Raw genomic sequence first — 25,320 nt, forward strand, 5'->3', positions numbered from 1 at the left:
TTTTACCGTAAAAGTGCTTAAGCATAGGTTCCTTTACAACTGAGTAGTTACAATCAGTTCCAGCGTTGACATACGCGCTTGCACACTGGTTCCTGTTCCATTCAGTTGCTCAAAATGTCGACATAAGCGCTGTCGCACAACTAGTACCTTTCATTTGAGTTGAGTTCCGTGATAACATAAGGGCTCCTTTCGGATCCAAATTATTTCACGAATACGCATAAATGTTTACATTCGCACTAATTTTATATACTGGTTGCAGTAGTAAGAAAAATCACTGAGATTTACAGAAGCGATTAAATCCTGAATACAAAATGGTACAGGGAGAAAAAGACGACAATGCTTCAATAAAAACAGAATGACTAAATAACTGATTTATCTTCGTAAAATTTACTTCAAAATTCTACAGAATAAAATAAGGGAGTAGCGAATATTAACAACATACATATTGATAATATATTACAGGAAAAAAAAATGTCCATACACATTTATCTAATTTATTCACAGCTTTAAATCAAATTATGAAAATGAAAATAAATACAGGAGGCCTACGCCTTTTACTAAATAATAAATATCTAGGTACAGTCAACTCTCGCAATACCAGACACCTTTGGGATGGCCAAATATGTCTGGTTTTCCGTCAGGGGATGTGTTTTAAATGGTAAAAAGAAGTTTGAGACAGTTTGGAACTCGAGAAAAGTCTGAGAGTTTCCGGTTTTCAGAGAGTCGGGTATTGGAAGATTCGACTGTATAAGCAACAAGTTGCACAGTTGAGACGGAGATGGTTGAGTTTTACTAGCAATGAAAAGGCAACTTCAAAATGCATTATGATGTTAAGGTATCTTAATTATGATATTTCAATATTTTGACACAGCCATTTCATTCTGCACCAATAATTGAAAATGTGAAAAGTTTCAACTCAATCTAATAGTCTGCTAGTTCATTGGATAAAAGATCTGTTACAAAAATGAGAAAAATTCTAATTAAGGGTGTCTCCCACGTAATGTGTACAACATGAAATCCTTGAGGAACAAGCCCATCCCTAAATGTTCATACAAAAAAAGACCACATATTAAAATTCATATTTTTATGATCAGATTTTAAATGAGATAACTTATACCAGTTCTTTAGCTAAAAAGCGGTAATATTATTTTATGTATAAATATTATGAATTCAATGCACATTTTGAAACCGGACCAATATTAATTAAAGTGATCATAAAAATGTCATTATATATTTTACATTTAAGTAGAATGCCATGTTAGCAACAAGTTTATTTTAGTAATTATTAATTTACAAATTAGTGAGCACAGATTGTAAATAATTCTTAAAATCATTAACTACTTGAATAAGATAAATTATATTTTAAATTACATACACTATTACAAAGATAATTAAACTAAACTTTATCAATAAGTAACAAATACTAAATTAAAAACACAAAATAAATATGTAATGTTATAAGACATAATAAAATAAACGACAATTAAAACAATTATTATATTTAACGCTGTCATTTCATTTTAGTTTTAATTTATTATTTTATGTATTTTAATATTGAATGTGTTTTTCTGTGGAACATATTAAGTATCTACCAATACATGTTGGTAAACAATATTATTGAAAATAAAGGTATCGCCAAATATAGATTTACAGTACTTTGTAGTTTTTGGTTACCAGGGCCATTTAATAATTTGCACCCCATTGTCCATCATTACCATCGCTTTGTTTCATTGTCATTTGTCATTCCAAATAACATAATTCTTAAATATTTAGCTACACCACAATAACAATATTGCACATGAAAACAATATTCAATGATATTTGTCATTATTAAAACACAAAACAAAATATAAACAATAACTATTATATATTAAATTCGGAATTCAGTTTAGTTATTATAATTGATTGGAATGAATCTGTTTTTTACCCCTTTTTGTTCGATAAACAACTTTTATTCATCAACTTCTCAGACCACAGATTTACTTTTACTTAATCTCTCCTTACTTCAGTTTTAGCGTGATGATTTGCAAAACAATAAAACACTAGCTGTATTCAACAATCACAAAATGCACAGTACTTAAATACAAAAAAACCATCAAACATCATTGGTATCAAATTTAGAAAAGTGAATCAAATTTGTTGCAATATTGGAAGCACAAGCATCTGAAATATGTAGTTTATTTGGATTTAAAACATTGTTAAGAAATAAAATAATTAGAATCATTGTCGACGTCATGAGTAGTATCTTGCAGAAGCTAGGGGATGATGTACTACATTTTAATCCAAAGCAAATGGTACAGGTCAAATCAAGGTACTATTATGAATTGAAATGCACTCTCTACTTTACAAATATTTGATGTAAATTTGTAATATTTTAGTCTGGCCCAAAGTTTCCAGATTGTCTATTTCATATTGTTAATATTTATTCACAAGCGCCACCAGCAGATCATTAAAATGTTTGTTTATGTCCAAAACTTACAGCTCAAGTATATGTATGACATATGTATGATATGTGTCAAAATGTTTTATCTTTCAACCAATATTAAGCAGTCTAGAACTCAGACTACAAATATTTATCAACAGTTTATTTTCTAAGAAGTAAAATTACTATTGAAAATTTGAATACTATAGAGTTAGACATTTTATTGAACTATTTAAATCATAGTAGGGCCTATATTTCATTCTATAGATACACTAATTTCTATTTAAATACAGAGAATCATTTATTTTAATGAGCACATTACAGGAACAGTAAATTTAAATAGTGTTTAATCTTCACTTAACTTTATTCCCTTTTTAGAGTAAGGTATGTAAATTTAGAAGATTCGTATTTATAAAGTTTGTTTTTACAGTTAAAACTGAATATAACTACAGCCAACACCATTTGTCTGGCCAAAAATATTCAATTATTCCGTAAAGTTACCTGGTTTAGGCAAAACTCTTAATTACACATGAAATAGGATTAATATACATTGAAATAAAATGGATTAATAAATAATTTAAATTTATAGGTTATATATTATTTTAATATGAAAGAAATACATTTTTATTTGATTTTATTATAAGCAAATAGGTATTATAAATCATTGTGTGGATCTTATACAACATAACTATCAGGCAATGAACACCTTGGCCTTTCAAAGGCATCATCATGTATTTTATGTTTTAGTAGGAACGTAATTATTTATTCCAGTGCAGCGGAATACTGTGCAGTTTAATCCACTGCATCGCAAATATTCAACTAAAGTACTTAATTAAACTTTACAACTGTACCATGTACTGGTAAATCATTATGTGGTGTTCTTATGCAAATTGTATGAACCACTATACGGCCTCTGTGAGAGGTGTGTCATGGGTGCATGAACCACTATACGGCCTCTGTGAGAGGTGTGTCATGGGTGCATGAACCACTATACGGCCTCTGTGAGAGGTGTGTCATGGGTGCATCATTTACAAATAATTATTGACGCAGGTGTTCATAAAAAAAACCTAAATGCTACATCACATCAATGAACAAAGGTGTGTCAATGTCCGTCACTTTACCACCCACCATCATGAACAACATGGTAATTGTTGGGTACATCCTGGTCACCTAAAGATAAGTCATATTTTTGACGTAGGGATGCGTCATGGTATTCATAAGGTATGATGCAAATCAGACAAATGACGCACCTCTCCCGGGGGTCGTATAGTAGGTCATACAATTGACAAGTGCATTAAGCTGGTAATCTATGATGTATCTCCAGTAAAATGTATATAAGAACAGTCAGCAGCAATTAATATTAAACTGTTAATGTATATTCATTCACAATGACTTCTGTAAATTCATGCAGTAGTGTAGTGAGTAATTGACAAGTTGCTACATTTGTTACATTTGTTACATTAGAAATCATGTCTACCAAGAATTTAAGATTCGAAGTTCTCTTTTGCAGGCTTAGTTCTTGAATTGGAAATATGTGATACCAAAAATAGATACATGCTAAATATAATATTAGTTGTTTGATGTGCAAATGTCTGCAACCAAAAATTGTGACTAAAAATGTGCGATCAGTTTTGTGATGTTCTAGTGAACAAAAGTGAAATGCGATACTGGCAATGAAGATGGTGTATATTTGACGACGTGCATGTAATAAGCGAGATTTATCGGCGTGCTTTAAATACAGGCATGATGTAATCTTGAAAGCGAGACAGTAAACCAAGATTGTGAGTCTCACTCAGCATGTATGATTCTGTAGTGAACTCCCAAATCAAACAGCATAACATGTTCTGTCTTTTCACGTAGTACAACGATGAGCAGATTGGTGATACTACAATTGTGTAACTTGTTAATTTCAATGTTACATGGGTCACATCGTCATTTTGTCCAGCTACAAATACGAATCTTCATCATTTAGGTTCAGCAGAAGCGGTGGAGCTACATTCTTCAAGCGTCCTGGAGATGAGGCCAGTCTAAAAACCTGTAGCACAAAATAAAAAAAACGTGTCAATTGAAGAAATATGTATTGTCATAATAACTGGCATTTTAACACAAAAGAAAAAACTTAATAAACAATATAGTAAATAGTAAATGTGGTTATATAATTAAAATAGTTTAAACAAATGAAATTAAAAAACATTTTTTTTATTTGAATAAAAAAATATCATGTTTTAATATTACTTGAATAATGCAACTTAAACTATAAAAAAAAATGACACAAAATTAAAGGAATAAATTAAAAGAATAAAATAGAAATGAGAAGTACAGTGTTATTATGGCACATACATAGATTTCAAGATTTTGATTTATTTGGTATTTTTATGTCCAAATGTTTAATTTTGGTTGTTAAAACTGTCCAAATTCATTATAATTATTATTTCTGAGTAGACAACCCTTCAGTAAATGATCAATAATTAAAAACCTTGGTCCACGTAGGGATCTGGTTTTGAAAATAACAAAAGTAAATTGGAAATAGATGAATTAGTGTTACTTCCAATCGTTTGAAATCTTACAAAATCTTTGTATGGTTCAAAGCCTATGAAAACATTTTGACAAAAGTTGAGAAGTGAAAACATTCCAAATGTCACATAATTCACATTATTTACCTGTTATAATTTGAAAATTGCTAAATCTAATTATTCCAAAAAAAATAAGTAAGTTGAACATTTTATACAAAATAGGAACATGGGTGCAATTGTGACAATGTATGCCATGCATTGAGGAATGTCTCTATGACTATGGAAATAGAAGCATGGGTTATTATGGAACTTAGCATAGCAACTAACAGTGGGACTGTAATTATAACCTCTGACCTTAATATTAAATATCATGCATAACCATAACATGCAAAATAAGCAGAGTTTAAAAATAAGAATAAGTGGAAAAATTATAATACATGTCATATGTTAAACATATGACTTCAAAAGAGAACATTTACTATAAATGACAAAATAATTAGAATGTTGATAATGCATTGTTTGTTAGTCTTGGTTACCATTAGAAAAAATCAGACGTATTTGTGTTTAGTGTAGTCAATATTTGTACTAAATGCAAAAAACATCAAATTCCCTAATAGTAAGAAAGATTGTTGCTGTCATAAAAAAAATGATGTTGAATGTTGAAAAGATATAAAATATAAAGGTTTACACATGTTGTTATTAGCAATAAGTAACCCATCGATAGGATGAGAGAATCATTTAGTTCTTGCAAACAACAATTCATGCTATGAACACAGATAAAACATTACAATTATCATGAATATACAACATACTAAAGCAACATTAAACAAAGCTAATTAAGAATTACAACTATGAAAAAATGTTACAATAATTTCTAGAAAAGGGGAGCATGCTGTCCTTATAAACCATAAAAAATGTTACCTTAACATGAAAATAAAAACAACATGCGGCACTTACTTGGGGTAATACTTTTACATCTTGAATGACATTGTCAATAAATTGAAGCATCAAAATAAAATGGTAGATATGTTGATGTTGTGTTCAAATAAAATTGTAAAAAATCTTTTTTTATAATGTTATCTCTAGGATACTGTAGTTAGCATAAATACAAAACCGGTTTTAACATTTAAGGGAAAATAGTTTTATAGGTCTTTGACAAAACTTACTATTCAGATCTTTGATTGGGACTAGGACTAGAAATATAATCTTTAATTTACAGTAACAAATGATAATGAATTTTGTGCTTTAAAAATTTTACTGTAAAATTGTGAAAAAAATATTAAAAGAAGTAAAGTAATAAAAACCAAAATTATTCATAAATTCACAATTTGACAAACAAGAAAACGTAATGCCCAAAGGGTTTTTCAAAGATAATTTCACACACAACAGGATTAATTGAAGCAAAACTGTGGGTTTTAATAGTAATCCTTGGTTAATAATATTATTATTTACTATAACAGAAACAAGGTGTTAAAACAAAGTGTTATAATACATTAGAACCTCATTTATTTGGTTTTCTTTCCGTATTTTTTACAGGTTTCTTCTTATACAAGAGTGAACTTAACAAACAAAAATAACTACAATAAAGTATCCCCATCATCAAGTATAAGATTGCCCCTAATTGGGAATAATTTGAATGTATCGCCTTAAACCAATGTATTTTGGTCCTCACAGATATAAGCCTACCCTCAACATTTTAACAACCTGATAGCATGCTCTATGGGTTTAAGTCTGGTATGGATAATTTATAAAAATAAGTGTTTTTCTTTCAATGATACATTCAGCTTTCTCAGGTGTAGAAATAGCATGAAGCAAGCCAACCAGCTACACAGTCCAATTGCATTTAGGGGGCACTATAACCCATCACTGATCTCGATTACACATTGGTTTTGTTTGAATATTTTCAACTAAGCCCTACATAGCATTTTAACATCTCATCAAAGTAATTTTTAACTGAAAAGCGATCTGCATAATGTACATCTAAAATCATATTAAATTAAAACAATCAAGATTACTGTAATTGTGTTATAAATTTAAGATTTTAAAAATACCATCAAACACGTCATTAAAACTAACATCACACAATTCTTATTTTGGGAACTTTTAAGCAGTTTGCATGCAAATGTTACAATATTATACTACAGTCATATTTGTTCTTAAATTATAGTTGAAAAAGGTATTTTTTTCATCAGAATCTCATTCATTTGCCAATAATAGGTAATTACCTAACTAGTACCCAATGCCCTGATTAAAGCTATAATAATAATTTTGATATAACTTTAGGTTTGAGAATTAATGTGTTAAATTTTTAATACTAGACATATGTCAGATTAGCTTTTCCTTTTGCATATTATATAATAAAAAAATAAAAACAAAAACTATACTACATCTGCTATACACATTTTTTTTTCATGCAATGAAATGACTAATTTATAAATATTTTAGGATTTATATTGATACATTTCCCTAATTTATGCATGATCTATGGTAATTAACACATTACAATATGTTAATATTATTAATATTTACATCTACTAAAATTTACATATTTATTTTCTACAAAGATATGAAAATATGAGTGTATTTTAGTATAATCATTTAAAATTATAATGAAAATCCTGTAATTTATCTCTATTTAGTTAATGTATTGCACAAGAAAGGTCTATGAAATAATATTTATAAAATTTAACAATAAAAACTATTACAGAGTATGTCACTCGGGTTATAAAAACATTTTCAGAACAAAACAGCCTTTTTAAAAAAAACGGAGGATTTATTTCATGCAATTTTGAAGCTATAAATAAATCATTTTTACTCTTTTTAAATTAAATAAATACATGGAAAAAGGTAAAATAGAAGGAGAAAAAAAGCTATGAAAAAAGATTCAGCTGGTATTAATTAGTTTTTACTATTTCACTCCAACTTCATTAAAATGATTAATATCTATTGCTATTTAATTTCAAAAATAATTTGTTCTTACAATCCCAAAATTTAAATACATTATTTTATTTTTTTATTTTATTCAATCGAAACCAACAGCGATAATTACTGCCACTAACAGGTTTGATACAAACACAGCCAGGACTGTTTAAAGCACCTTGATTGGTCCTAACATTGATCAAGGGCTTAGCTAATATATAATTTTCTTTTCAATAAAATACATTTTATATACAATATTGAATTCAAATATTTAAAAAAATTAAAAAGTGTAAACAATTCAGAAGAAATTTATTAAATTTTTTATTAAATTTATAAAATTGTATAGCAATATAATATTAATCAATTTTATAAAATGTAAGCATTTATATAAATGAAATAATTGTAGTATATTACCTTATAAGTAATACAAAGAAAATTCACACAAAAATAGGCTGTAGTAAAAAGAATATAAAGAATGAACTTCTAAATAAAACAATTAGCATTCTAAAGAAAATTAAAGAACAATTGATTAGAAAGAAATTATAAAAACAATAAAAATAGAATTAGATATAAAAAGGATAGATAGAAAGATTTTAAATCTATAATAACTTCATTATTTATTTCAGCTATTTAGATTTTCTCTTTTTTTTCTTGTCTGTTAATATTACAATATTTTGGTTGTACAGTTAACGCTCTTGTAGGGAGTGTATCAATTTGATTGTTAATGTGATACTATGGTATTTGGTTGGCCTACATTAGCAGTTTAAGTTCCATCTCTGCCAAGGGAACCACTAGTATCTAACAAAAGGCACCGATGTAACACAAGTTATTCCATCAGCATGATGTATAATCCCAGCTGGTACGAACAGCAATGTTGCGATTTAAAGTTTTTCATTTAAGTTCATTACTGATGTTGCAATATAGTAATTATTACAAACATGTTAGGGTTCTGTAAATATTCTGTTTTATCTAAACTGTAAAATCTAATCCAAGATATTCAGTGTTTAGCTAATTCTGGTGGTAAAATATTTATTATGCTGTACCCCATGTGTTACCAAAGGAAGTATACCTTCCTTCAGTTGTTACGCAATGGTTGTAGTCATACAAATGACCATATTGAAAAATCAGTTTGCAAGAGAACAACTTGCAATATTTTTTATCTGTATATTACTTTATGTAATTATTTTAAAGGGATGTTATTAAAATTAAAGTAAAGACAAGAATAGTTTTATAGACTTTTCATTTATATGTACAAGATTAATCGGAGAGAACATTAAATCATCAAATTTAATCATCCAACTTAATAATAGTTTTTTTTGTTAATACAAATTAGTGTTATCAAATATTAATAAACGATTACCTTAGCATAGTCAGTTATTTAAGAAAATAAAGATCATATAATTATTCAGTACCTTCAGATAATTCCTTTATATACAAAAACAAAATAATAATAGTCTATAATAACAGTCTATTTATAATAGTCTATATTTTCTGAGGTATTTGGTGCAGAAGATAAAGAAAACAACTTTTACAAATTTATACTTTGTGCAATAAAATCCAGAGTGCTATAGATGTGCATATTTTGGCAGCATATATATAAATAAATATAATTTGAATTATTCTTTAATCTATTTCATGTGTTTTATAAATAGCCATTCTATAACTATAGCGATCTGATAGGCTTCTATATACCTTGGTATTTGGTGATCTTCTCTGAACATCTGCTGTGGACACTGATTGAGATAAAGGTTTCTTCATTGACGTCGATGATACAAGTGGGGCGGGGGCGGTGGGAGGGGGAGAATGCATGGTAAGAAGGGGGTTTCCGACATTTGATTGAAGTAGGTATACATATGTCTTGAATCTTGTTACCTATAAATACAAAATGTAGATTAGTGAAATGTTATTTGGAAGGGGTGGTTTAAGGTCACAGAAAAAGCCAAGTTCATGTGGTTCAGTACATCATGCACATTTTTTTTAAATAGAATTTTGTGCAATGCTAGGCTTTAGAGACTTGAGAACCAGTCTATCCAGTTTACTGGTCTATTTAATGAGACGAGAAAATCAATCTTTCAACTCATGAAAATATACTATCCATTCAATCATAAACATTCATTATTTGTATTGGCTCAACCTAGTTAAATAGAGCAGTCAATCTTTCAACTCATATTCTCACCATCAAACTCACATTCATTATTTTTATAATATGCAACTGATTTTGGGAAACAGCTCCACAGGAATAGAATACAGTAGTTAACTAAAATCTGAGGCGCCTTGAAGCTAAGATGGTTTCACCTTGTGAGGCGCCTCTGTGTAAAATATTGAATTAAAAAAAAAGGTACTGGCATAGTACACCAACCTCATATTCTAAGTAATCTTTTTTATCTTCCCAGTCCTTAAGTACAGGTGCACGTGCCCCTTTATCTGGAGGGTAGTTCCGATGTTCAGTCAGTTCACGTTCCAATTCTTCAACTTTGCTTTCATGATTCTGCTGTTGTTCAACCTAAAGGATAAACATCATCATGCATCGATACGCTTGAATGATTCTCAAATTTTAATAACATTTTCCTTGTCATAACATAAACATGAATGCTGCCCTCTACATGCTTTCTACTATACTACAGTCTGCATTGAATTGAAAATATGAATAATAATATCACTTTAATTATTACAGGAAGGTTAAAATTAAAATAAAAGTGTATAGCATTGTATAAACTTGGATCTTCAATGACAACCATGTGTCTTCAGAAGGAGATGGCTACATTTTAACAGTAACTACCTAATAAAGTAGTCAATGCATTCACAGAATTTTAATTTGCAAACCACAATGAGTAAGCCATCTGCTAATGTTCTCGAACTGAGAGTATATTAGTATAGTTTTTCCAAGATCTAATCAAGGCTTCTTAGGACAGTCATTCAACTATCGTAAAACAAAACAATCTGAAAACCAAAATGTTTGCGCCACTGCATTTTCCTTAATGTGCTTGTACTTGATCTATTTGAGGCTTTTTACAATGATTTAACTAAATTAATGTATTGTTTATATGACCACATACCCTACTTAGCTTTGAAGTAGCAGAAGGAAGTAGAGGTCGAGTAAACCTCTTTATTGAACCACACCCAGCTGGTAACGGTGGAGTTGATAGTGTTGCGGCTGCAATGTTAAAAGCTTGCATCCATAACTGTACCTCATTGGCATCTCTGCGAAAAAAACCGATAACAGTTATATTATTATAACAAATGACAAAGCAACTCTAAAGCAACGCATAATTAGGTCTTATGAGTCGTAGGGAATGGATTAGTATAAATTCAAATCAATTCAAAATCAATTTATTCCATAAAACTAAGGATTTGTACAAATATGTCATCAAAAATTTATGGAAAAGGGAACTCAAAATAAGCAAAGCTTTTAAGCCGAGACTGAGAATAAGGTAATAAAAAGTTATTAATATCAATAACAATAAAAGAGAAACTAGAATTTAATTCGTCACTTTGACGAATTATAGGTGATCATTTTTATCATTTTACTGAAATTAATTTTTTTTTAAACATGCACGTACGTTAACATACGATCGGAAAATGTTGATGTATGCCATCCTATTATATGCTTATAGTGCTGAGTTGTGCCTATATGCCATATACAATATGTACAGTATATACTGTATATCTATATACAGTGTAGCATAGGTGAAATTACGGGACACACATGTTCTAATTTTTTGGCATGATGACGTTATCAAACTAAACTTTAAGATGACAATTTCGAAAGATAATTAATTGAGCAAAAAAATATAAGATTTTGAAAAAAATTTGGCACGTAGAATCGCTGTGCGCGCTCTTTGAATTGTGTATAACTTTGACAAAAAATATGAAAAAACTACTTTTTCACTTCAACTGGCCATATGTTAACGTCACAACATCCGATAGGCTTAATTTTTATATGAATTAATATCTACATTTCATCAGCTTTCATAATAAATTATAATCATCAAGGTAACCTTCAATTCTGAAGAGCTGTAAGATATTCAAATTTACTGCGAAGGTGAAATTACACGGCCTACGTTATTCAAGTTTTTGCGCGTGATGACGTCATTAAAATAAAAATAGTGTCAACTCATGATAAAGATAATTAATTAAGCAAGCACATACTGAAATTTGTGCGAAATTTGAGCACACATAACCAAGATGCGCTCTGTTGAATGTGATAATCTACACAAAAAGATAACAAATCCTAATTTTTAAATTCAAGTGGCCATTTGATGACGTCAAAACATTTTGTACGTAAAATGTGTACATGAATTCATATCTACAACTCAATGGCTTCCAGAATAAGTTAAAAAAATCGGGGGTCATCTTGCATTCTGAAGAATTATTTTCATTTTAAAAAAGACCTATTTTTCACCATTTTCAGAACTTTTGTAAAATTAATGTGCGCATTTTGTCATTTTTAACGTGCTCGTATAGCGTTATTTTAAGTCGGAACTGACTCAAATTTGGTGAATGTACTAAGGATGGTGAGTAGAATGAGATTTGTAAAAAAAAATCATATTTTTTACGCTTTTTAAGTATCGCGCGCGCAAAAACGCATTTTTGCGCAGTAATTTTTTGAAACATGCAAATGGCCTAATTCATGCTCTAAATTGATCAAAACTTAATTTTGAGCGTTTTAAATTTTTAACGCGCGATTTCACGCGCATGACCCTACGTGCGCGTGCGTTTTTATTTGCTAATATTTTTACCCTTGATCTGAAGTTTACGTGTAGTGAATTTCATTAATATGTGATAATGAATTATGGAGATATGATTGCAAATGTGATTTCGCAAAATGGCGTATAAATGTCGTCACGGATGAGTGATCACGCTGGAAAGCTTATTAGGATTAAGTTATATTATTTGAAAGATATTCTGAAATTTTGGTAATCATTGACATTAAACTTTTTGAGATAATTGTTACACAAAATAGTGTACAGAAACAATAAAAAGAAAAAAAATAATAAAGATTTTATACAATAACAATAGGTGATCATTTAGAATTCTAAATGATCACCTAACAAGAATAGATTATTTTAAAAGAAGATGATAGTGAAATATGTTTGAAATTGATATAAGTTGACCAAAAAACGTTTACATAAATGTTTAAATAAAAGGAACAAGATGTGTGGTTAAAGGTATAACTATAGTTACACAACTCACAGGCAAAAAAGTTACAGTTACAACCCTGCCACTTGATCAGGATTGAATCCTGGAACTCGACATTAGAAGGAAAGCACCTTAAACACCATTCTACAGCTTTACTACCCATTTTGATCTTAAATTTACTATTAATATAGCAATTAACTTTCTAATAATCTACTTTGGTCCAACAAATGGTTTGTATACATACGAGCATTGTGTGAGGTATTCACTCCAATCAGAATGCCTAACTCGGAAAACATTTGACCTTTTACTGTACTCTACATCCTTTGTTGCTAGGCAATGATGCAAACTGTATGACTCCTTAGGCTTGTGAAAATTTAGTTGTGACGCCATATCAGACTACAAAAAATAAAAACAACTTAATTAAAAGACATAATATATGTGTTTAAAAAAAAACCATTATTTTTGTGCTTGTTGTTTATTTTTGTTATCTAACTTTTCCAGCTGTCTGTGTGGAAGTTGATGTTTTAAATAAATAAAATAGTATTAGTCATAACCATTAAAAAATATAAGCTACAATGTAAAACAAGCAGCAAAGTAAATTGTAAGTACATAAATGATTTATAACTATTTCTGATTTATTAAATTTCTATTTCTATTACTTGATACACGTATTCTATTCATATCATTTCAACAGTAAAGTATTTTTATCTCTATTTCACTACTGTAAATTATACATTAAATCATTATTTAAACAAAAAAGTTTTTTTTTTTAAATTCCCCAATAACCACATACAGAAATAAATAGATAAATAAAAAATAAAAACAAATTAAATACATCTTTAATTAATTAATTAGTGTAAGTGGTTGAACCACAGAATGTACTTTAGTTTTATGTGGAAATGTTGAAAAAAAGACAAATATTTATTACAAAATGTATTGTTGCAAAAGAGATGGTTTTAATACACGATACAGTTGATAAATCATTATGATATTGAAACTTGAAGCAAACAAATGTCTTTTATTACAAAATGAAGAAGATTTATAATGTATTAAAGGACATACTGTATAATTCAAATCTGAATAAGTATACGTTAATAAAGATGATGTGTATACAAATGTAACCATATATTCTCACAAAAATACTAGTAAAGATTATGCTTTTTAATAACAGACAATTACTCTGATGTTTTATTATGTCCAGCTTATCATCTTTAAAATTTAACTAAATATTATTCATCTTCAAATTGCTTAGCAGCAGAATTCAATACCCAATTGGCAAAATGATGATACATACAAATGTATGTCATGTATAATGACTCCAGATTATTAGACCAAATCAAATTATTTTACAGAGTATGTGAGCATATATGGTATAACATGATGTAGTGTAGTTTGTATTAAATGTTATAAATTGATATAAGACCAATGGTTACTGTATGGTTATAACATACAGTGTGTGTATAAATTGATATAAGACCAATGGTTACTGTATGGTTATAACATACAGTGTGTGTATAAATTGATATAAGACCAATGGTTACTGTATGGTTATAACATACAGTGTGTGTATAAATTGATATAAGACCAATGGTTACTGTATGGTTATAACATACAGTGTGTGTATAAATTGATATAAGACCAATGGTTACTGTATGGTTATAACATACAGTGTGTGTATAAATTGATATAAGACCAATGGTTACTGTATGGTTATAACATACAGTGTGTGTATAAATTGATATAAGACCAATGGTTACTGTATGGTTATAACATACAGTGTGTGTATAAATTGATATAAAGACCAATGGTTACTGTATGGTTATAACATACAGTGTGTGTATAAACTGTGACATGTGAAGTGAATGGTGTACAAGTGTAGATGCATATTTTTTTCCAAATACATAAACAAATAAAACAATAAAATACAGTGGGGATCTTTCTCTTTTATAACATATATATGTATTGTAAAGTTATGTCTACACTATCAAACTAGTTTGACAAACAAGGTGGGATGTGCCCAAATATGCTAGTGATATGCCCAAATATGCTAGTGATATGCCCAAATATGCTAGTGATATGACATCATCATGTCCATTTATGGTGCACATCACATTTTTTTTGTCACATAAAGTTTTATAGTGTAGACAGAGCTTTATGATGAATAAGCAGGACCAGATACCAAATTACCCTTTTTTATTTTATGAGGACCAGAACCTAGAAACAATTTTAACTCCTCAGAACAGGGAATTGATCCTAACGTAGTCCATATTCCAAGACACTCAACATTGGTCAAGCGGACAAAATGTGTAGGTTATTGCCGCTTGCTGGACATAGAATTGACCACATTGAGTCATATGACTCAGCAAAATATAAGCATTTGTACAGATGAAAACAAAAGCTAATATTAATAACAAAAGCTGCATTATGCAAACAAATTAAAATTAGATTATTCTTATTTTTAAAATCATAGATTAAGCTTTTCAAATTTCTGTTAGAATCATGTTTATATCTAAATGTATACCAAGGGTAAATTACAAGTATTAAATATGTATTTTGTATTAACTTCAATCAATATCTTCCACATAGCATGACTTGTAATTATTTGTACAATCAATGTTCACATTATAGATAATATTTTAATAGCCATTTCTCTTTTGTACATGTTCAAGTGTATCAATTTTAATAGCAATCCGTAGATGGTTTTATATTTTGTTGTGGATCAAAGTTCAACAGATATGCTGTTACTTCTTGTTAGAAGAGCTTAATAAAAGAGCTATAGTTAATATTAGTGCTATTTTGCTCAAAATGAATATTATACATGTTTGATCTTGCTAAATCAAACACATTTTTACTATTAATTATTAATAATAAAAAATATTGGTTTAGAAAATGGCCCCAAGCAGTCAGCAGCAAAAGATGAAATTTAAATGTTAAAATAATATTTATTTAAAGAAATTGTATTCCTTTGTTTGTATTCATTATAAAGAAAAACCATAATTATTTCTCGATGCTTATACTGTAAAATTTTCTTTGCTTCTGTTGGTTCTTGTAAAGATTTAAACCCAATACCACAGAATTAAAGGAAAGAATCATAATCACCAAGCAATATAATATTCTACTCTATGCATAATGAAACAACATGTAACACAAAGTGGAGTTGAATCCAGAATTGTAATGTAATTGTAAGCACCTTAATAATTTGATCATAAAAGTATTAGTAAACAAATGCTACAGATGGTAGTGCACTTAAAGACCATGGTGAAACAAAGATGTAAGAAAACAGAAATGTATTTTGCTTTCAAGATGAGCATTTCTTACATAATTGTTGATACTTCTGTTATCACCTGTTTGTTGAGATACTGATCCCTCCACATTAAAATCCTAAAGAAATTGAATATACATGCCCTGTCTGTGTTAATAATGCTTTAAGTCAGATATATATATTGTGCAGTGAAACTACTGTATACCCTCAAACAACACTTATAAAGTGTTATTGTTTATTATTATTTATTTATACTGGGCCAAGGGCGACCTCCTCAGTAAAAAAAAACCCAGTTACGATCAGTACACCGGGGTAACCCCTACTCATCTCGAAAGATGTACTAGGTACACATGAGCTAGATCTGTACACTGGACCTACAGTGAAAAGGAGGGGACCGTTACAGTCCCAAGTCACCTTCTCAAAAGTTATTCTTTTATGTTGATGATATAGGCCCAAATTATTTTGTAATCTACAGTAGTTGTGGGGATGTTACAATATTAGTTCAAGGAACACCATATTAAATGTATGTAATATTTTATTGTTCCATCTGATTTTGGTAGTAATTTTCTACAATGTCCCTGTGAAATAGTTAAAAACATCATTTACAATTAGGAGGTTATTTACATTACTCGTAAATGTAAGTTGTGAATTTGACTAGAACTCTTGTGGTAAGATACTGCTGAAACTTGGAAGCTTTCTAAAGATTTTAAAAGGTAATTTGAATAGTAATAATAAATCATTAATAAATTGCTTTTAGAAAACAAATCACATCTTCTATCAATTTGCTGAGAGGCACGTGTACACATTTGGATTGAACGCTCATCTGCTTTCCTTTGCGGCACTTTTTACTGTCAACTATCAATTTCCTCCAATTGTCAAAAAAAGTTTCACATTTTAGAGACTGAGAAATGTATGAAGCTTAAAAAATTACATTCCTGGTTTTTCACATTTTCTCCAAGGTTACAGGGAAAACTGATCTATAATAGTTTAAGTTTTAAATTATTATCATTTATGTAATATTAATTTTGTTAATATGTGTGTTCAAATAATTATGTAGCACTGTAAATGTCAACTATAAAGAGGCACAGATACAAAATGATTATTATTTAAGCCATTGTACGAAAATATGCCGTCATTATTTATTGCTCTTGCAAAACAATGGTAGTGGAATTACCTTTGTGAAAATAGCGTAAGTTATTAATAATAATTCATAAAGAAAGTCTGTCCTGGCTCTGTACTGATGGGAATGGTATAAACATAAGTTAAATTCTTAGTATATGGTGCAGTATGTTAATAAAGGAGTGCAGTACTATTTTCCATCACCTTAAACTACCAATAGAAAACATTTATTTTTAATTGGAAATTTATAAAAACCTTATTTGAGGAAGGTCTCTGTTAAAACAATTCTTTTCACAAGTTCTTCCAGCTCCTATTTATTATTCCTACAAGGGCATAAACTCCAATTTGTTTACACTAATAAGTTTTAATAATTTCCAAAAGTATTTCTCTAAAATAAGACAACCTCTCGCCCTCCCAGATCTTATTTGAATAAGTATAAACAAAACTTCTAGATAGTGAAGAACACTCAGCCAGATTTAATAATTATACCCCTTACCATACATAATATTGGATTCAGCCTGTCACTGTTTATGCTAAATAAGGTATATGTTAGCGTCAGCACGTACCTTGTACGAACTAGAACGTATACCATAATTCAATCAGTCATAGAATTTACACAGAATTTTGGATGAAAAGCTAAATGTTGTATAAATATCAGATAAATAGTAAGCCTGGTTAAAATCTGTTTTGTAGACACCCTTGCCACTGAGCAATAAAGTAGGAGCCTGGCAGGACAAGTAGACTAATCAACTTTATAGCAATAATTTAAAAACAACATATTTCATGGTCATGTTTAATATCTTTCAAATCTGACTAACCTGCTCAATTTATGAAAGTAAATCCTTTCAAATTGTATGGAAAAAAAGGGTAATTGGAAACAATAATTGAGCACTATGTGCGCTATAAAAATCTTATTATTATTATTATTATTATTATTATTAAGTAAGTACAGAACCTATAAAGAGATGACTAAAGACAGAAAGAAACGGAGGAATTTTGTTGCAACCTTACATAACAATGTATAATATATGTACTAATAATAATATTTACATATCTCTAGAATACAAACTTCTCAAATAGTTTAGTATAAAATTAATAGATTGACATATCACTATACATCTATGTTCTTCTTACAGATAAAAGGTTAGGTTTGCAACACAAATATTCTTACTCATAGGGAGAAATTTGATTGAAATAAGGAACAAAATATTTTGGTTCTTAAGGGTATTTATTATGTAGAGAAATATACACTTTCATGGTATGGCACTCAATGGATGACAGGTATAGGAGGCACAAAGGAAAAAAGCACATAGGCAAACACATTTATAATATTTATAATGTGTATGCAAAATTTAGAAGTAGTTTAGTATCACACCGAAGATTTCAAAAAGTATTTGAACAATACCAAGAAAACACCAGTGGTGTAATGGTTAGGACATCTGCATATCAAGCAGAAAGTTCAGAGATCAAATCTTAGTTGGGCAACTTTTCTCATTCTTACAGATTTCCTAATCTTAATCGTTTCAAAATGAATTTATTAATATTCAGTATATCACTGGGTGGTTTAGAGTTTCTTCTATGCCTGAAAATGTGTGTATATATTATTATTTTAATGACACAGTTTTTGAGCATAAAGTGTTTTAAGTGCTTTATAGTATGTAGCTTACCTTATGTAAATACAAAATAAGACCTTTAATTACAGCATAGTACATCCGCCATGACCTCTTTCCCTTTGGAGCTGAAACAGGAAATATAAGACACAGCATTACATAGTGAATGAACAAAGATTTTGGGATGTTTTGGGGTTTGTTAGTGTACTTAAAATAGTAATCATTATCTTGTGGTTTGTCATGCTATACACAAAAGGGCAATTTTCACTCAATTGTTTTCAATTAAATATACTTATATTCCTCCTTTCAGTTTCATATAGATTACATAATCATTACAATACCAGTATAGTATTTAAAGTTTTTAATTAAATTAATATTATAGATAAGGATAGCAAGTAATCCATTCACAGGCTTTGGAAGACAATAGGAAGATAAGACGAAATGTAGAGATTCAAATAAAATAGACCATGTTGCAAAAACACACTATTTTCACATTTATTTTGCAGGAAATGTTTCAAATGCCTTTTTCATTTTATTCATTATTTGAATGAAGAGGCCATATGTAACCTATGTTGAATTAATCTTACTTAACATCTTAAACAATTTACAACAGGTTTAAACTTTCACTGACCTACGTCTAGTCATTTCCCTTTCAAATAAATTTGAATCTTCTTTAAAGACGTATTTCACAACATGCATTATTAATTTATTAATTTATTTGGGTATAACACTTACAACAAGTAGCCGCAAGGCTAAAAACGTTGCATTTACAAAATTAATGTACAATTTACTTATATAACAATCTAATCTGATATTAATATTGTTATTATACCTATTATATTACATAATAATTAATAGACAATGTATATAAATTTATTTGATCACAAAAAAAAAACAACAAATTACTTTAGTGTTTAGTTTCTTTCGTACCACTTTTAATTTAATTAAATAATATACCATATCAATTTATAGAATTTTTCAAAAATACAACATTTATCCTTATTACATTTAAAAATATATAAATGAAAACAATGTATTATTAAATTTATTCTGATAACAACAATATTAATCACTTTTGTTCTATTTTATAAAATGTTGTTTGTTTTGCAATGTGTGACAGCTTATATCCCTTAACTAACTATAAATATTAAAATTGTCTATTAATAGTTTATAGCGTTACTATTATATAGAATAGATTTAATAATGCATTTCAAGTCAGCTTCATAAATGAGGAAAATAAAAATATTGAACCTTCAACTATTAGAACATAATTACACTCATATGAGTGGACAAATGACAAATATAGTACCAAACTAACTGCATGTTTTGTTGACGTTACTCTTGAACAAAGGGAAATACATAACATTATAATTAGGAGGATTGCTATTGTGTCTGTCATTCGGTAATTTAGTGTTTTTAATTGGTGCAATATTTGTCATTTGTCCACTCAAATGAGTGTAATTATGTTCTAATAGTTGAAGGTTCAATATTTTTATTTTCCTCATTTATGAAGCTGACCTGAAATGTATTATTAAATCCATTCTATATAATAGTAACACTATAAAGTATTAATAGACAATTTTAATATTTAAAGTTAGTTAAAAGGATATAAAGCTTTGTCTACACTATCAAACTAGTGTGATGTGCCCAAATATGGTAGTGATGTGCCCAAATATGGTAGTGATATGACATCATTTTGTCACATAAAGTTTGATAGTGTAGACAAAGCTTAAGCTGTCTTTATACAATACAAAGATAACTGCATGTTTTTATGATGCTTTTGTATTTGAACAAAGGGAAACACATTTTTTATTTTTGCTTCATTCACAAGGTTGACCTCTTATTCAGGTTCACATGATTCATGTGCGATACTCGTTAAAATATATTTCCAAGAGCATATTCATTTTGATTCATCTCAGCAGCTCAAACGCAACAAATCTATACTTGCTATTGTAATGCAATTAGTTGTAGGCAAATTAGGCAGGAGAATAATAGTTATTGATGATAATGTTGAGAGACAAGACAGTGAATAATGTTAATAATATGTTGAATAAATCTAAAAATGCTATTTTCAAATTCAACCTTTAATAATAAATATTAACAAAATATATTATATAACTTGTTTTATATAACCAGGGAGATTATTTAACAACTCCCTGATATAACCAAGCATAATACATTTAATTTACAGAATTTGAAAAATTGTAGTATTTTAAATATGCTGAATTGGGCAACATTTAGGTTAAAGTTCATAACAGAAATATGTACATACTGTACTGGGGAGGCAAAATATTGTACATTTGAAGAGTTATGAAGTCACTGAGGTGTGTTGTTGTTGTATGTATTAAAAAAAGGCCATGGCTTTACCACTACAGACTAATTATGTTACTTTACCATTCTTTACGTTAATCATTCTATTCACAAAAAACTGATGGTTAAACTTACTTTTTTTGCCATCGCCATCTTTAATGTTCTTTCTCATGATGTAGCCTTGCATAAAAACAGGAGCATTTGGATCACTTTGGAGCTAGACAACAAATATCACAAAAACATCTTTAATATTTGAAATGGTTCAATGCAATAACAGAATATTAGATTTCATTGATGCATTACAGAATACAAATGTTGCTACTTGTCCCGAAGTTGATTTGTTTTCTATATCCTTAAATATGTTTAATTAGTATTAGTATACATGTTGTGGTGGATTATTTTATCATAATTTTAGATATTTCATATTGAATATTTTGTATACAGACATTTTTATATTATATTTTTGTCAAACATTGTTGGTTGGAATGTTTTTGTGCAAATAAAAAAAAAATAGAGATAGTATCACTGAATACTTTTAGATCAGAAAGTTCATCAATGCAATATCTCACCCGTGTTTGAATTGTATACATACTTGAAAATCTATGTAGAATTATATAATATCTTTACCTCCATAAAAGGGTTACCACTAAGCGTTCTGGTGCCATTTGGTGGGGTTTGGAATGAGATGTCCTGTGCCTCACCCTTTGCCCATTGAATATTGTTCATCTTAATTGACTGGTAAATCCTCTTTAGAAGCTCCCTCGGGAAGTCCTCTCCGTCGTTCATCTTTTCCAAGTTTAGTTGGAATGCTGGTAAAGTCATCTTTTTGCCTATGTTCTGCAAAAAAAGTACTAGTTCCAATTCCAGTTTTTTCAATAGAGACATAATACAAAGCAATGTTTAATTTTTAGCAGTATCTTTTATCTGCCACCCCACTCACCTTACCTTTTATTTTGCAGAAATCTTTTAAGGTACTTACTTGTCCATGTAAATCTGTGTTCAACAAAAGCATTGCACATACTAACGTATGTACAGTATCACTAGATTTGAATTTTCCTGGATTGCATTCATTATATCGCCGTGAGAAATGCGTCAATATGCGTTCTCTTTCCTGAGTCTCGCCAACTAACGTAATTGCCTTGAGAAATTTCCGTAAAGAAGAGTCCAGCTTTTCATTGGCAAAATTAAAATAATTTAAATATTCTTCAGCTACTATTTGACTAAAATCATTTCTGGATGATAAAAAGAAAGAAAAACAAGTTTAATAAATTGTCTCTTAACGTTTAAAACCTAAAAATAAAATATGTGAACTTATCAATGAATGAGTTAAAAAAAGAACTTAATAATCAAAATGAAGCCTGAAGTCCTCAGACCTTATACTGTTTCTTTTTATAGTTTCCAAGATATTGATTTAAAAAGTCACTTTTTATAAAAAAAACTATTTTAAAACTAACCTTTTACTAAGATGTTTTGCAACGTCTGATCGTTTAAATCCATCTAATAAAAAGAGCCGCTTTGCTAATCTTTTTGCAGAGGGTTTATCAAGACCTTTACTACTATTGTTCATGATAGCATCTTCTAGCGTTTTCATGTCGAGTGCATCTTCCGAATCTATGGTTGAACACGATGCACTCCTGGGTATAGACTCCTCTTCAGGATATAAATCTTGAGTAGTTGATTGTGACATTTCCAAACAACCAGTGCTATGAGAAAGCCTTAAGGCACCTTGTGGAGTCGTCTTTGTCGGAGATTTCTTAGGTGATGTTTGAGGGGCTAAGAAATTTTTATGTGAATCTGAAGGTAAATCATTGGGTCTAGACAGAGTTGGAGAAGTTGTGGAGGTTTCTTGTTCATTGTGTTCAATGTGGTTGGACATGTTTGCACCATCAACGTTCTCATTAAAATGTGTCTCCACAAAAGGTTGCTGCGATTCTTTTTGTGCACTTAATACAAATTCATTAACCTGAGAATTCATTGAATCTAAGTCTGGATCTGAATCTGCAGCACTTCCTTCTGAAGAACCACCGACTCCAGAATCATGCCGCCTTTCTCGTCTAAGAGTCTCCTCATCTGGGCCTACATCGTGGTGCCCATTAATTTGTATTACTGGTTCATTTGAAATTTTATTTGAATTTGTATCCATTATTTGAACACCGACTGCTTCCGACAAAGACGAGTCCTCACGATGTATGAGAGCACTAGTTACAAGTACTTTGTTACCAGGTGTCAAATCAGACAAACTAGAGTCTGTACTACTTGACATCATAGCACTGGAAAATTGCTCGCGTGTTCCATGCTCGCACTTGCTACTCAATGGTGTAAATGAGTCGGTATTAAATCCAATGTTCGATTGGCTACCATTTTGTAAACTTACATTTTGCTCCATTGTTTTATTTTCTGCAGTATTATTACATACAGTTTTATCAACGGTATTTTGTTCTTCAATAATAGTGAACTGTGATGACGGAGAGCTCACTAGTTTTTCACTCCTGGCAATTTCTGCTCGTAGCGATGCCTCAAGGCCAGCCTTTTCAAGCTCCTTTCCGCTAGATGTTAGCCGGATATAGTTGGCTGTAGGACTGGTTGGCTGGCTTGATTGTGCTAATCGTTTCTCATTAAGATCCCTCGTTATTGGTTCCATAAACTTTTCAACTCGTTTTCTTATTTTCGCATCTACAACAAAAAATATTTTACATTTAATCAAAGAGACGATAGACCTATATTTACTACAGATTATCAATCAGATTCTTTTCTTACGTTATTAAAAAGATGAAGGATATATTTGCTTGTTGAGATTTTAAAAATTTATTTACGTTCAGTATTCTTTCTTTTGTTTTTCTTTTATATTTTATTTTTGTTGTAAATATGTTTACTGAACCACTTTGGAAATCAGTACATTTGTATTGAAAGTGTATTTCAGTTTAAAAAAGAACAAATAAATAATAAATAAATAATAATAGTATTAAGTTATTTCACCATATTTAATCATAAAAATAATTAATCCTACAATATTGGTAGGGTGGCAGTAGTAAAAAGATGTGTATACACCAGAACAAGATATGTACAGTAATACATAGCATTCAATACCTTTAAAGTTGAGCAAACTGATGCAATAAAAGCTATTTTTATTTTTTAATCTTTACTGTAGAAAAACATATTTGATATTACTAACATTGTCTTGCAATTTTTTTTGGGTTAGGCCCTATATTTTCATATTTTGACCCGACTATACGTACCTTCTTTAACTTTCAGTACCAAGCAATCCGGTGATTTCATTAAACATGAAACAGCTGAAAAATAAAGAGAAATAAATATTAAAATGTAAATAATGCAATATATAATTGTTTATAAAAAACATAAAACTAAAATGTAAGAAAATAAATGTAAAGATGAGAAGAAAACTACCAAACAGAATATCAATCAAGGCCGTAGCCACCAGTACGGTTGGCAAGGTTTCAACCACTTATACACAGAGGCCTTTGACAACCCAGTGGCTTGAACAGAGATTGTTCACGTTTCTTGTGAAAACCAAAACCACTTTATTTCTCGTGGCTACATCACTGAAAACTCCATTCAGTAATCTAATACCGTAAAATGCCTTTACTTTGATAAATAATATTAACAATCTTAAATTCTTGTCATATGGAAAATAAGTCTACAGTATTTTCTAATTTATTTCTTTTCAACTTTTATATATCCAACGATTCATTTTGGGGTTTATTTTACGACAGATTTAAGAGTACATAAATTAAACTGTCGGCAGTTTCTTTAATGATTTATTTTCTCCCAATAAAGTATTTTAATAACTGTAGAATGTTGACCCGTTAAAGAATTACATTAACCAAATCTTTGAATAACATCTACAAACTCCATAATATGAATAAAATTCTGAAACATTTGTAATGTTGTTTGAGGTATTGGCTTGCTTATGATGAGTCTTATAATTGACAGGTTATGCCTACAATGATCGATCGTACCTGTACATCCGTCATTTTATAAAGCAAATGTATTCATTATCTATATAAA

The 25,320-nt window shown here is 29.5% G+C and overlaps 1 protein-coding gene across 3 annotated transcripts in view; it reads right to left on the minus strand.

Moving 5' to 3' along the window:
- Positions 1-368: 368 nt before the first annotated feature.
- The window catches only part of LOC144845838 (uncharacterized), a 41,490-nt gene continuing 16,538 nt past the window's right edge, over positions 369-25,320 (minus strand). The window contains exons 3-14 of one of the 3 annotated variants that reach the window (XM_078703290.1): positions 24,531-24,584; positions 22,749-23,967; positions 22,274-22,526; positions 21,922-22,131; positions 21,430-21,511; positions 19,042-19,112; positions 13,238-13,389; positions 10,911-11,055; positions 10,214-10,357; positions 9,547-9,726; positions 5,893-5,912; positions 369-4,457 (exon numbers count right to left, since the gene is read on the minus strand). In XM_078703290.1, the coding sequence (XP_078559416.1) occupies positions 5,907-5,912; positions 9,547-9,726; positions 10,214-10,357; positions 10,911-11,055; positions 13,238-13,389; positions 19,042-19,112; positions 21,430-21,511; positions 21,922-22,131; positions 22,274-22,526; positions 22,749-23,967; positions 24,531-24,584 (2,516 nt within the window). In that variant the 3' untranslated portion in view covers positions 369-4,457; positions 5,893-5,906. Of the gene's footprint in view, positions 4,458-5,892; positions 5,913-8,244; positions 8,307-9,546; positions 9,727-10,213; positions 10,358-10,910; positions 11,056-13,237; positions 13,390-19,041; positions 19,113-21,429; positions 21,512-21,921; positions 22,132-22,273; positions 22,527-22,748; positions 23,968-24,530; positions 24,585-25,320 lie in introns of those variants that run through there. The other 2 variants (XM_078703288.1, XM_078703289.1) reach the window with 2 other exon arrangements.

This window comes from Antedon bifida, chromosome 6 (genome assembly GCF_963402885.1).
Source record: "Antedon bifida chromosome 6, ecAntBifi1.1, whole genome shotgun sequence".
NCBI classification, from domain to species: Eukaryota; Metazoa; Echinodermata; class Crinoidea; order Comatulida; family Antedonidae; genus Antedon; species Antedon bifida.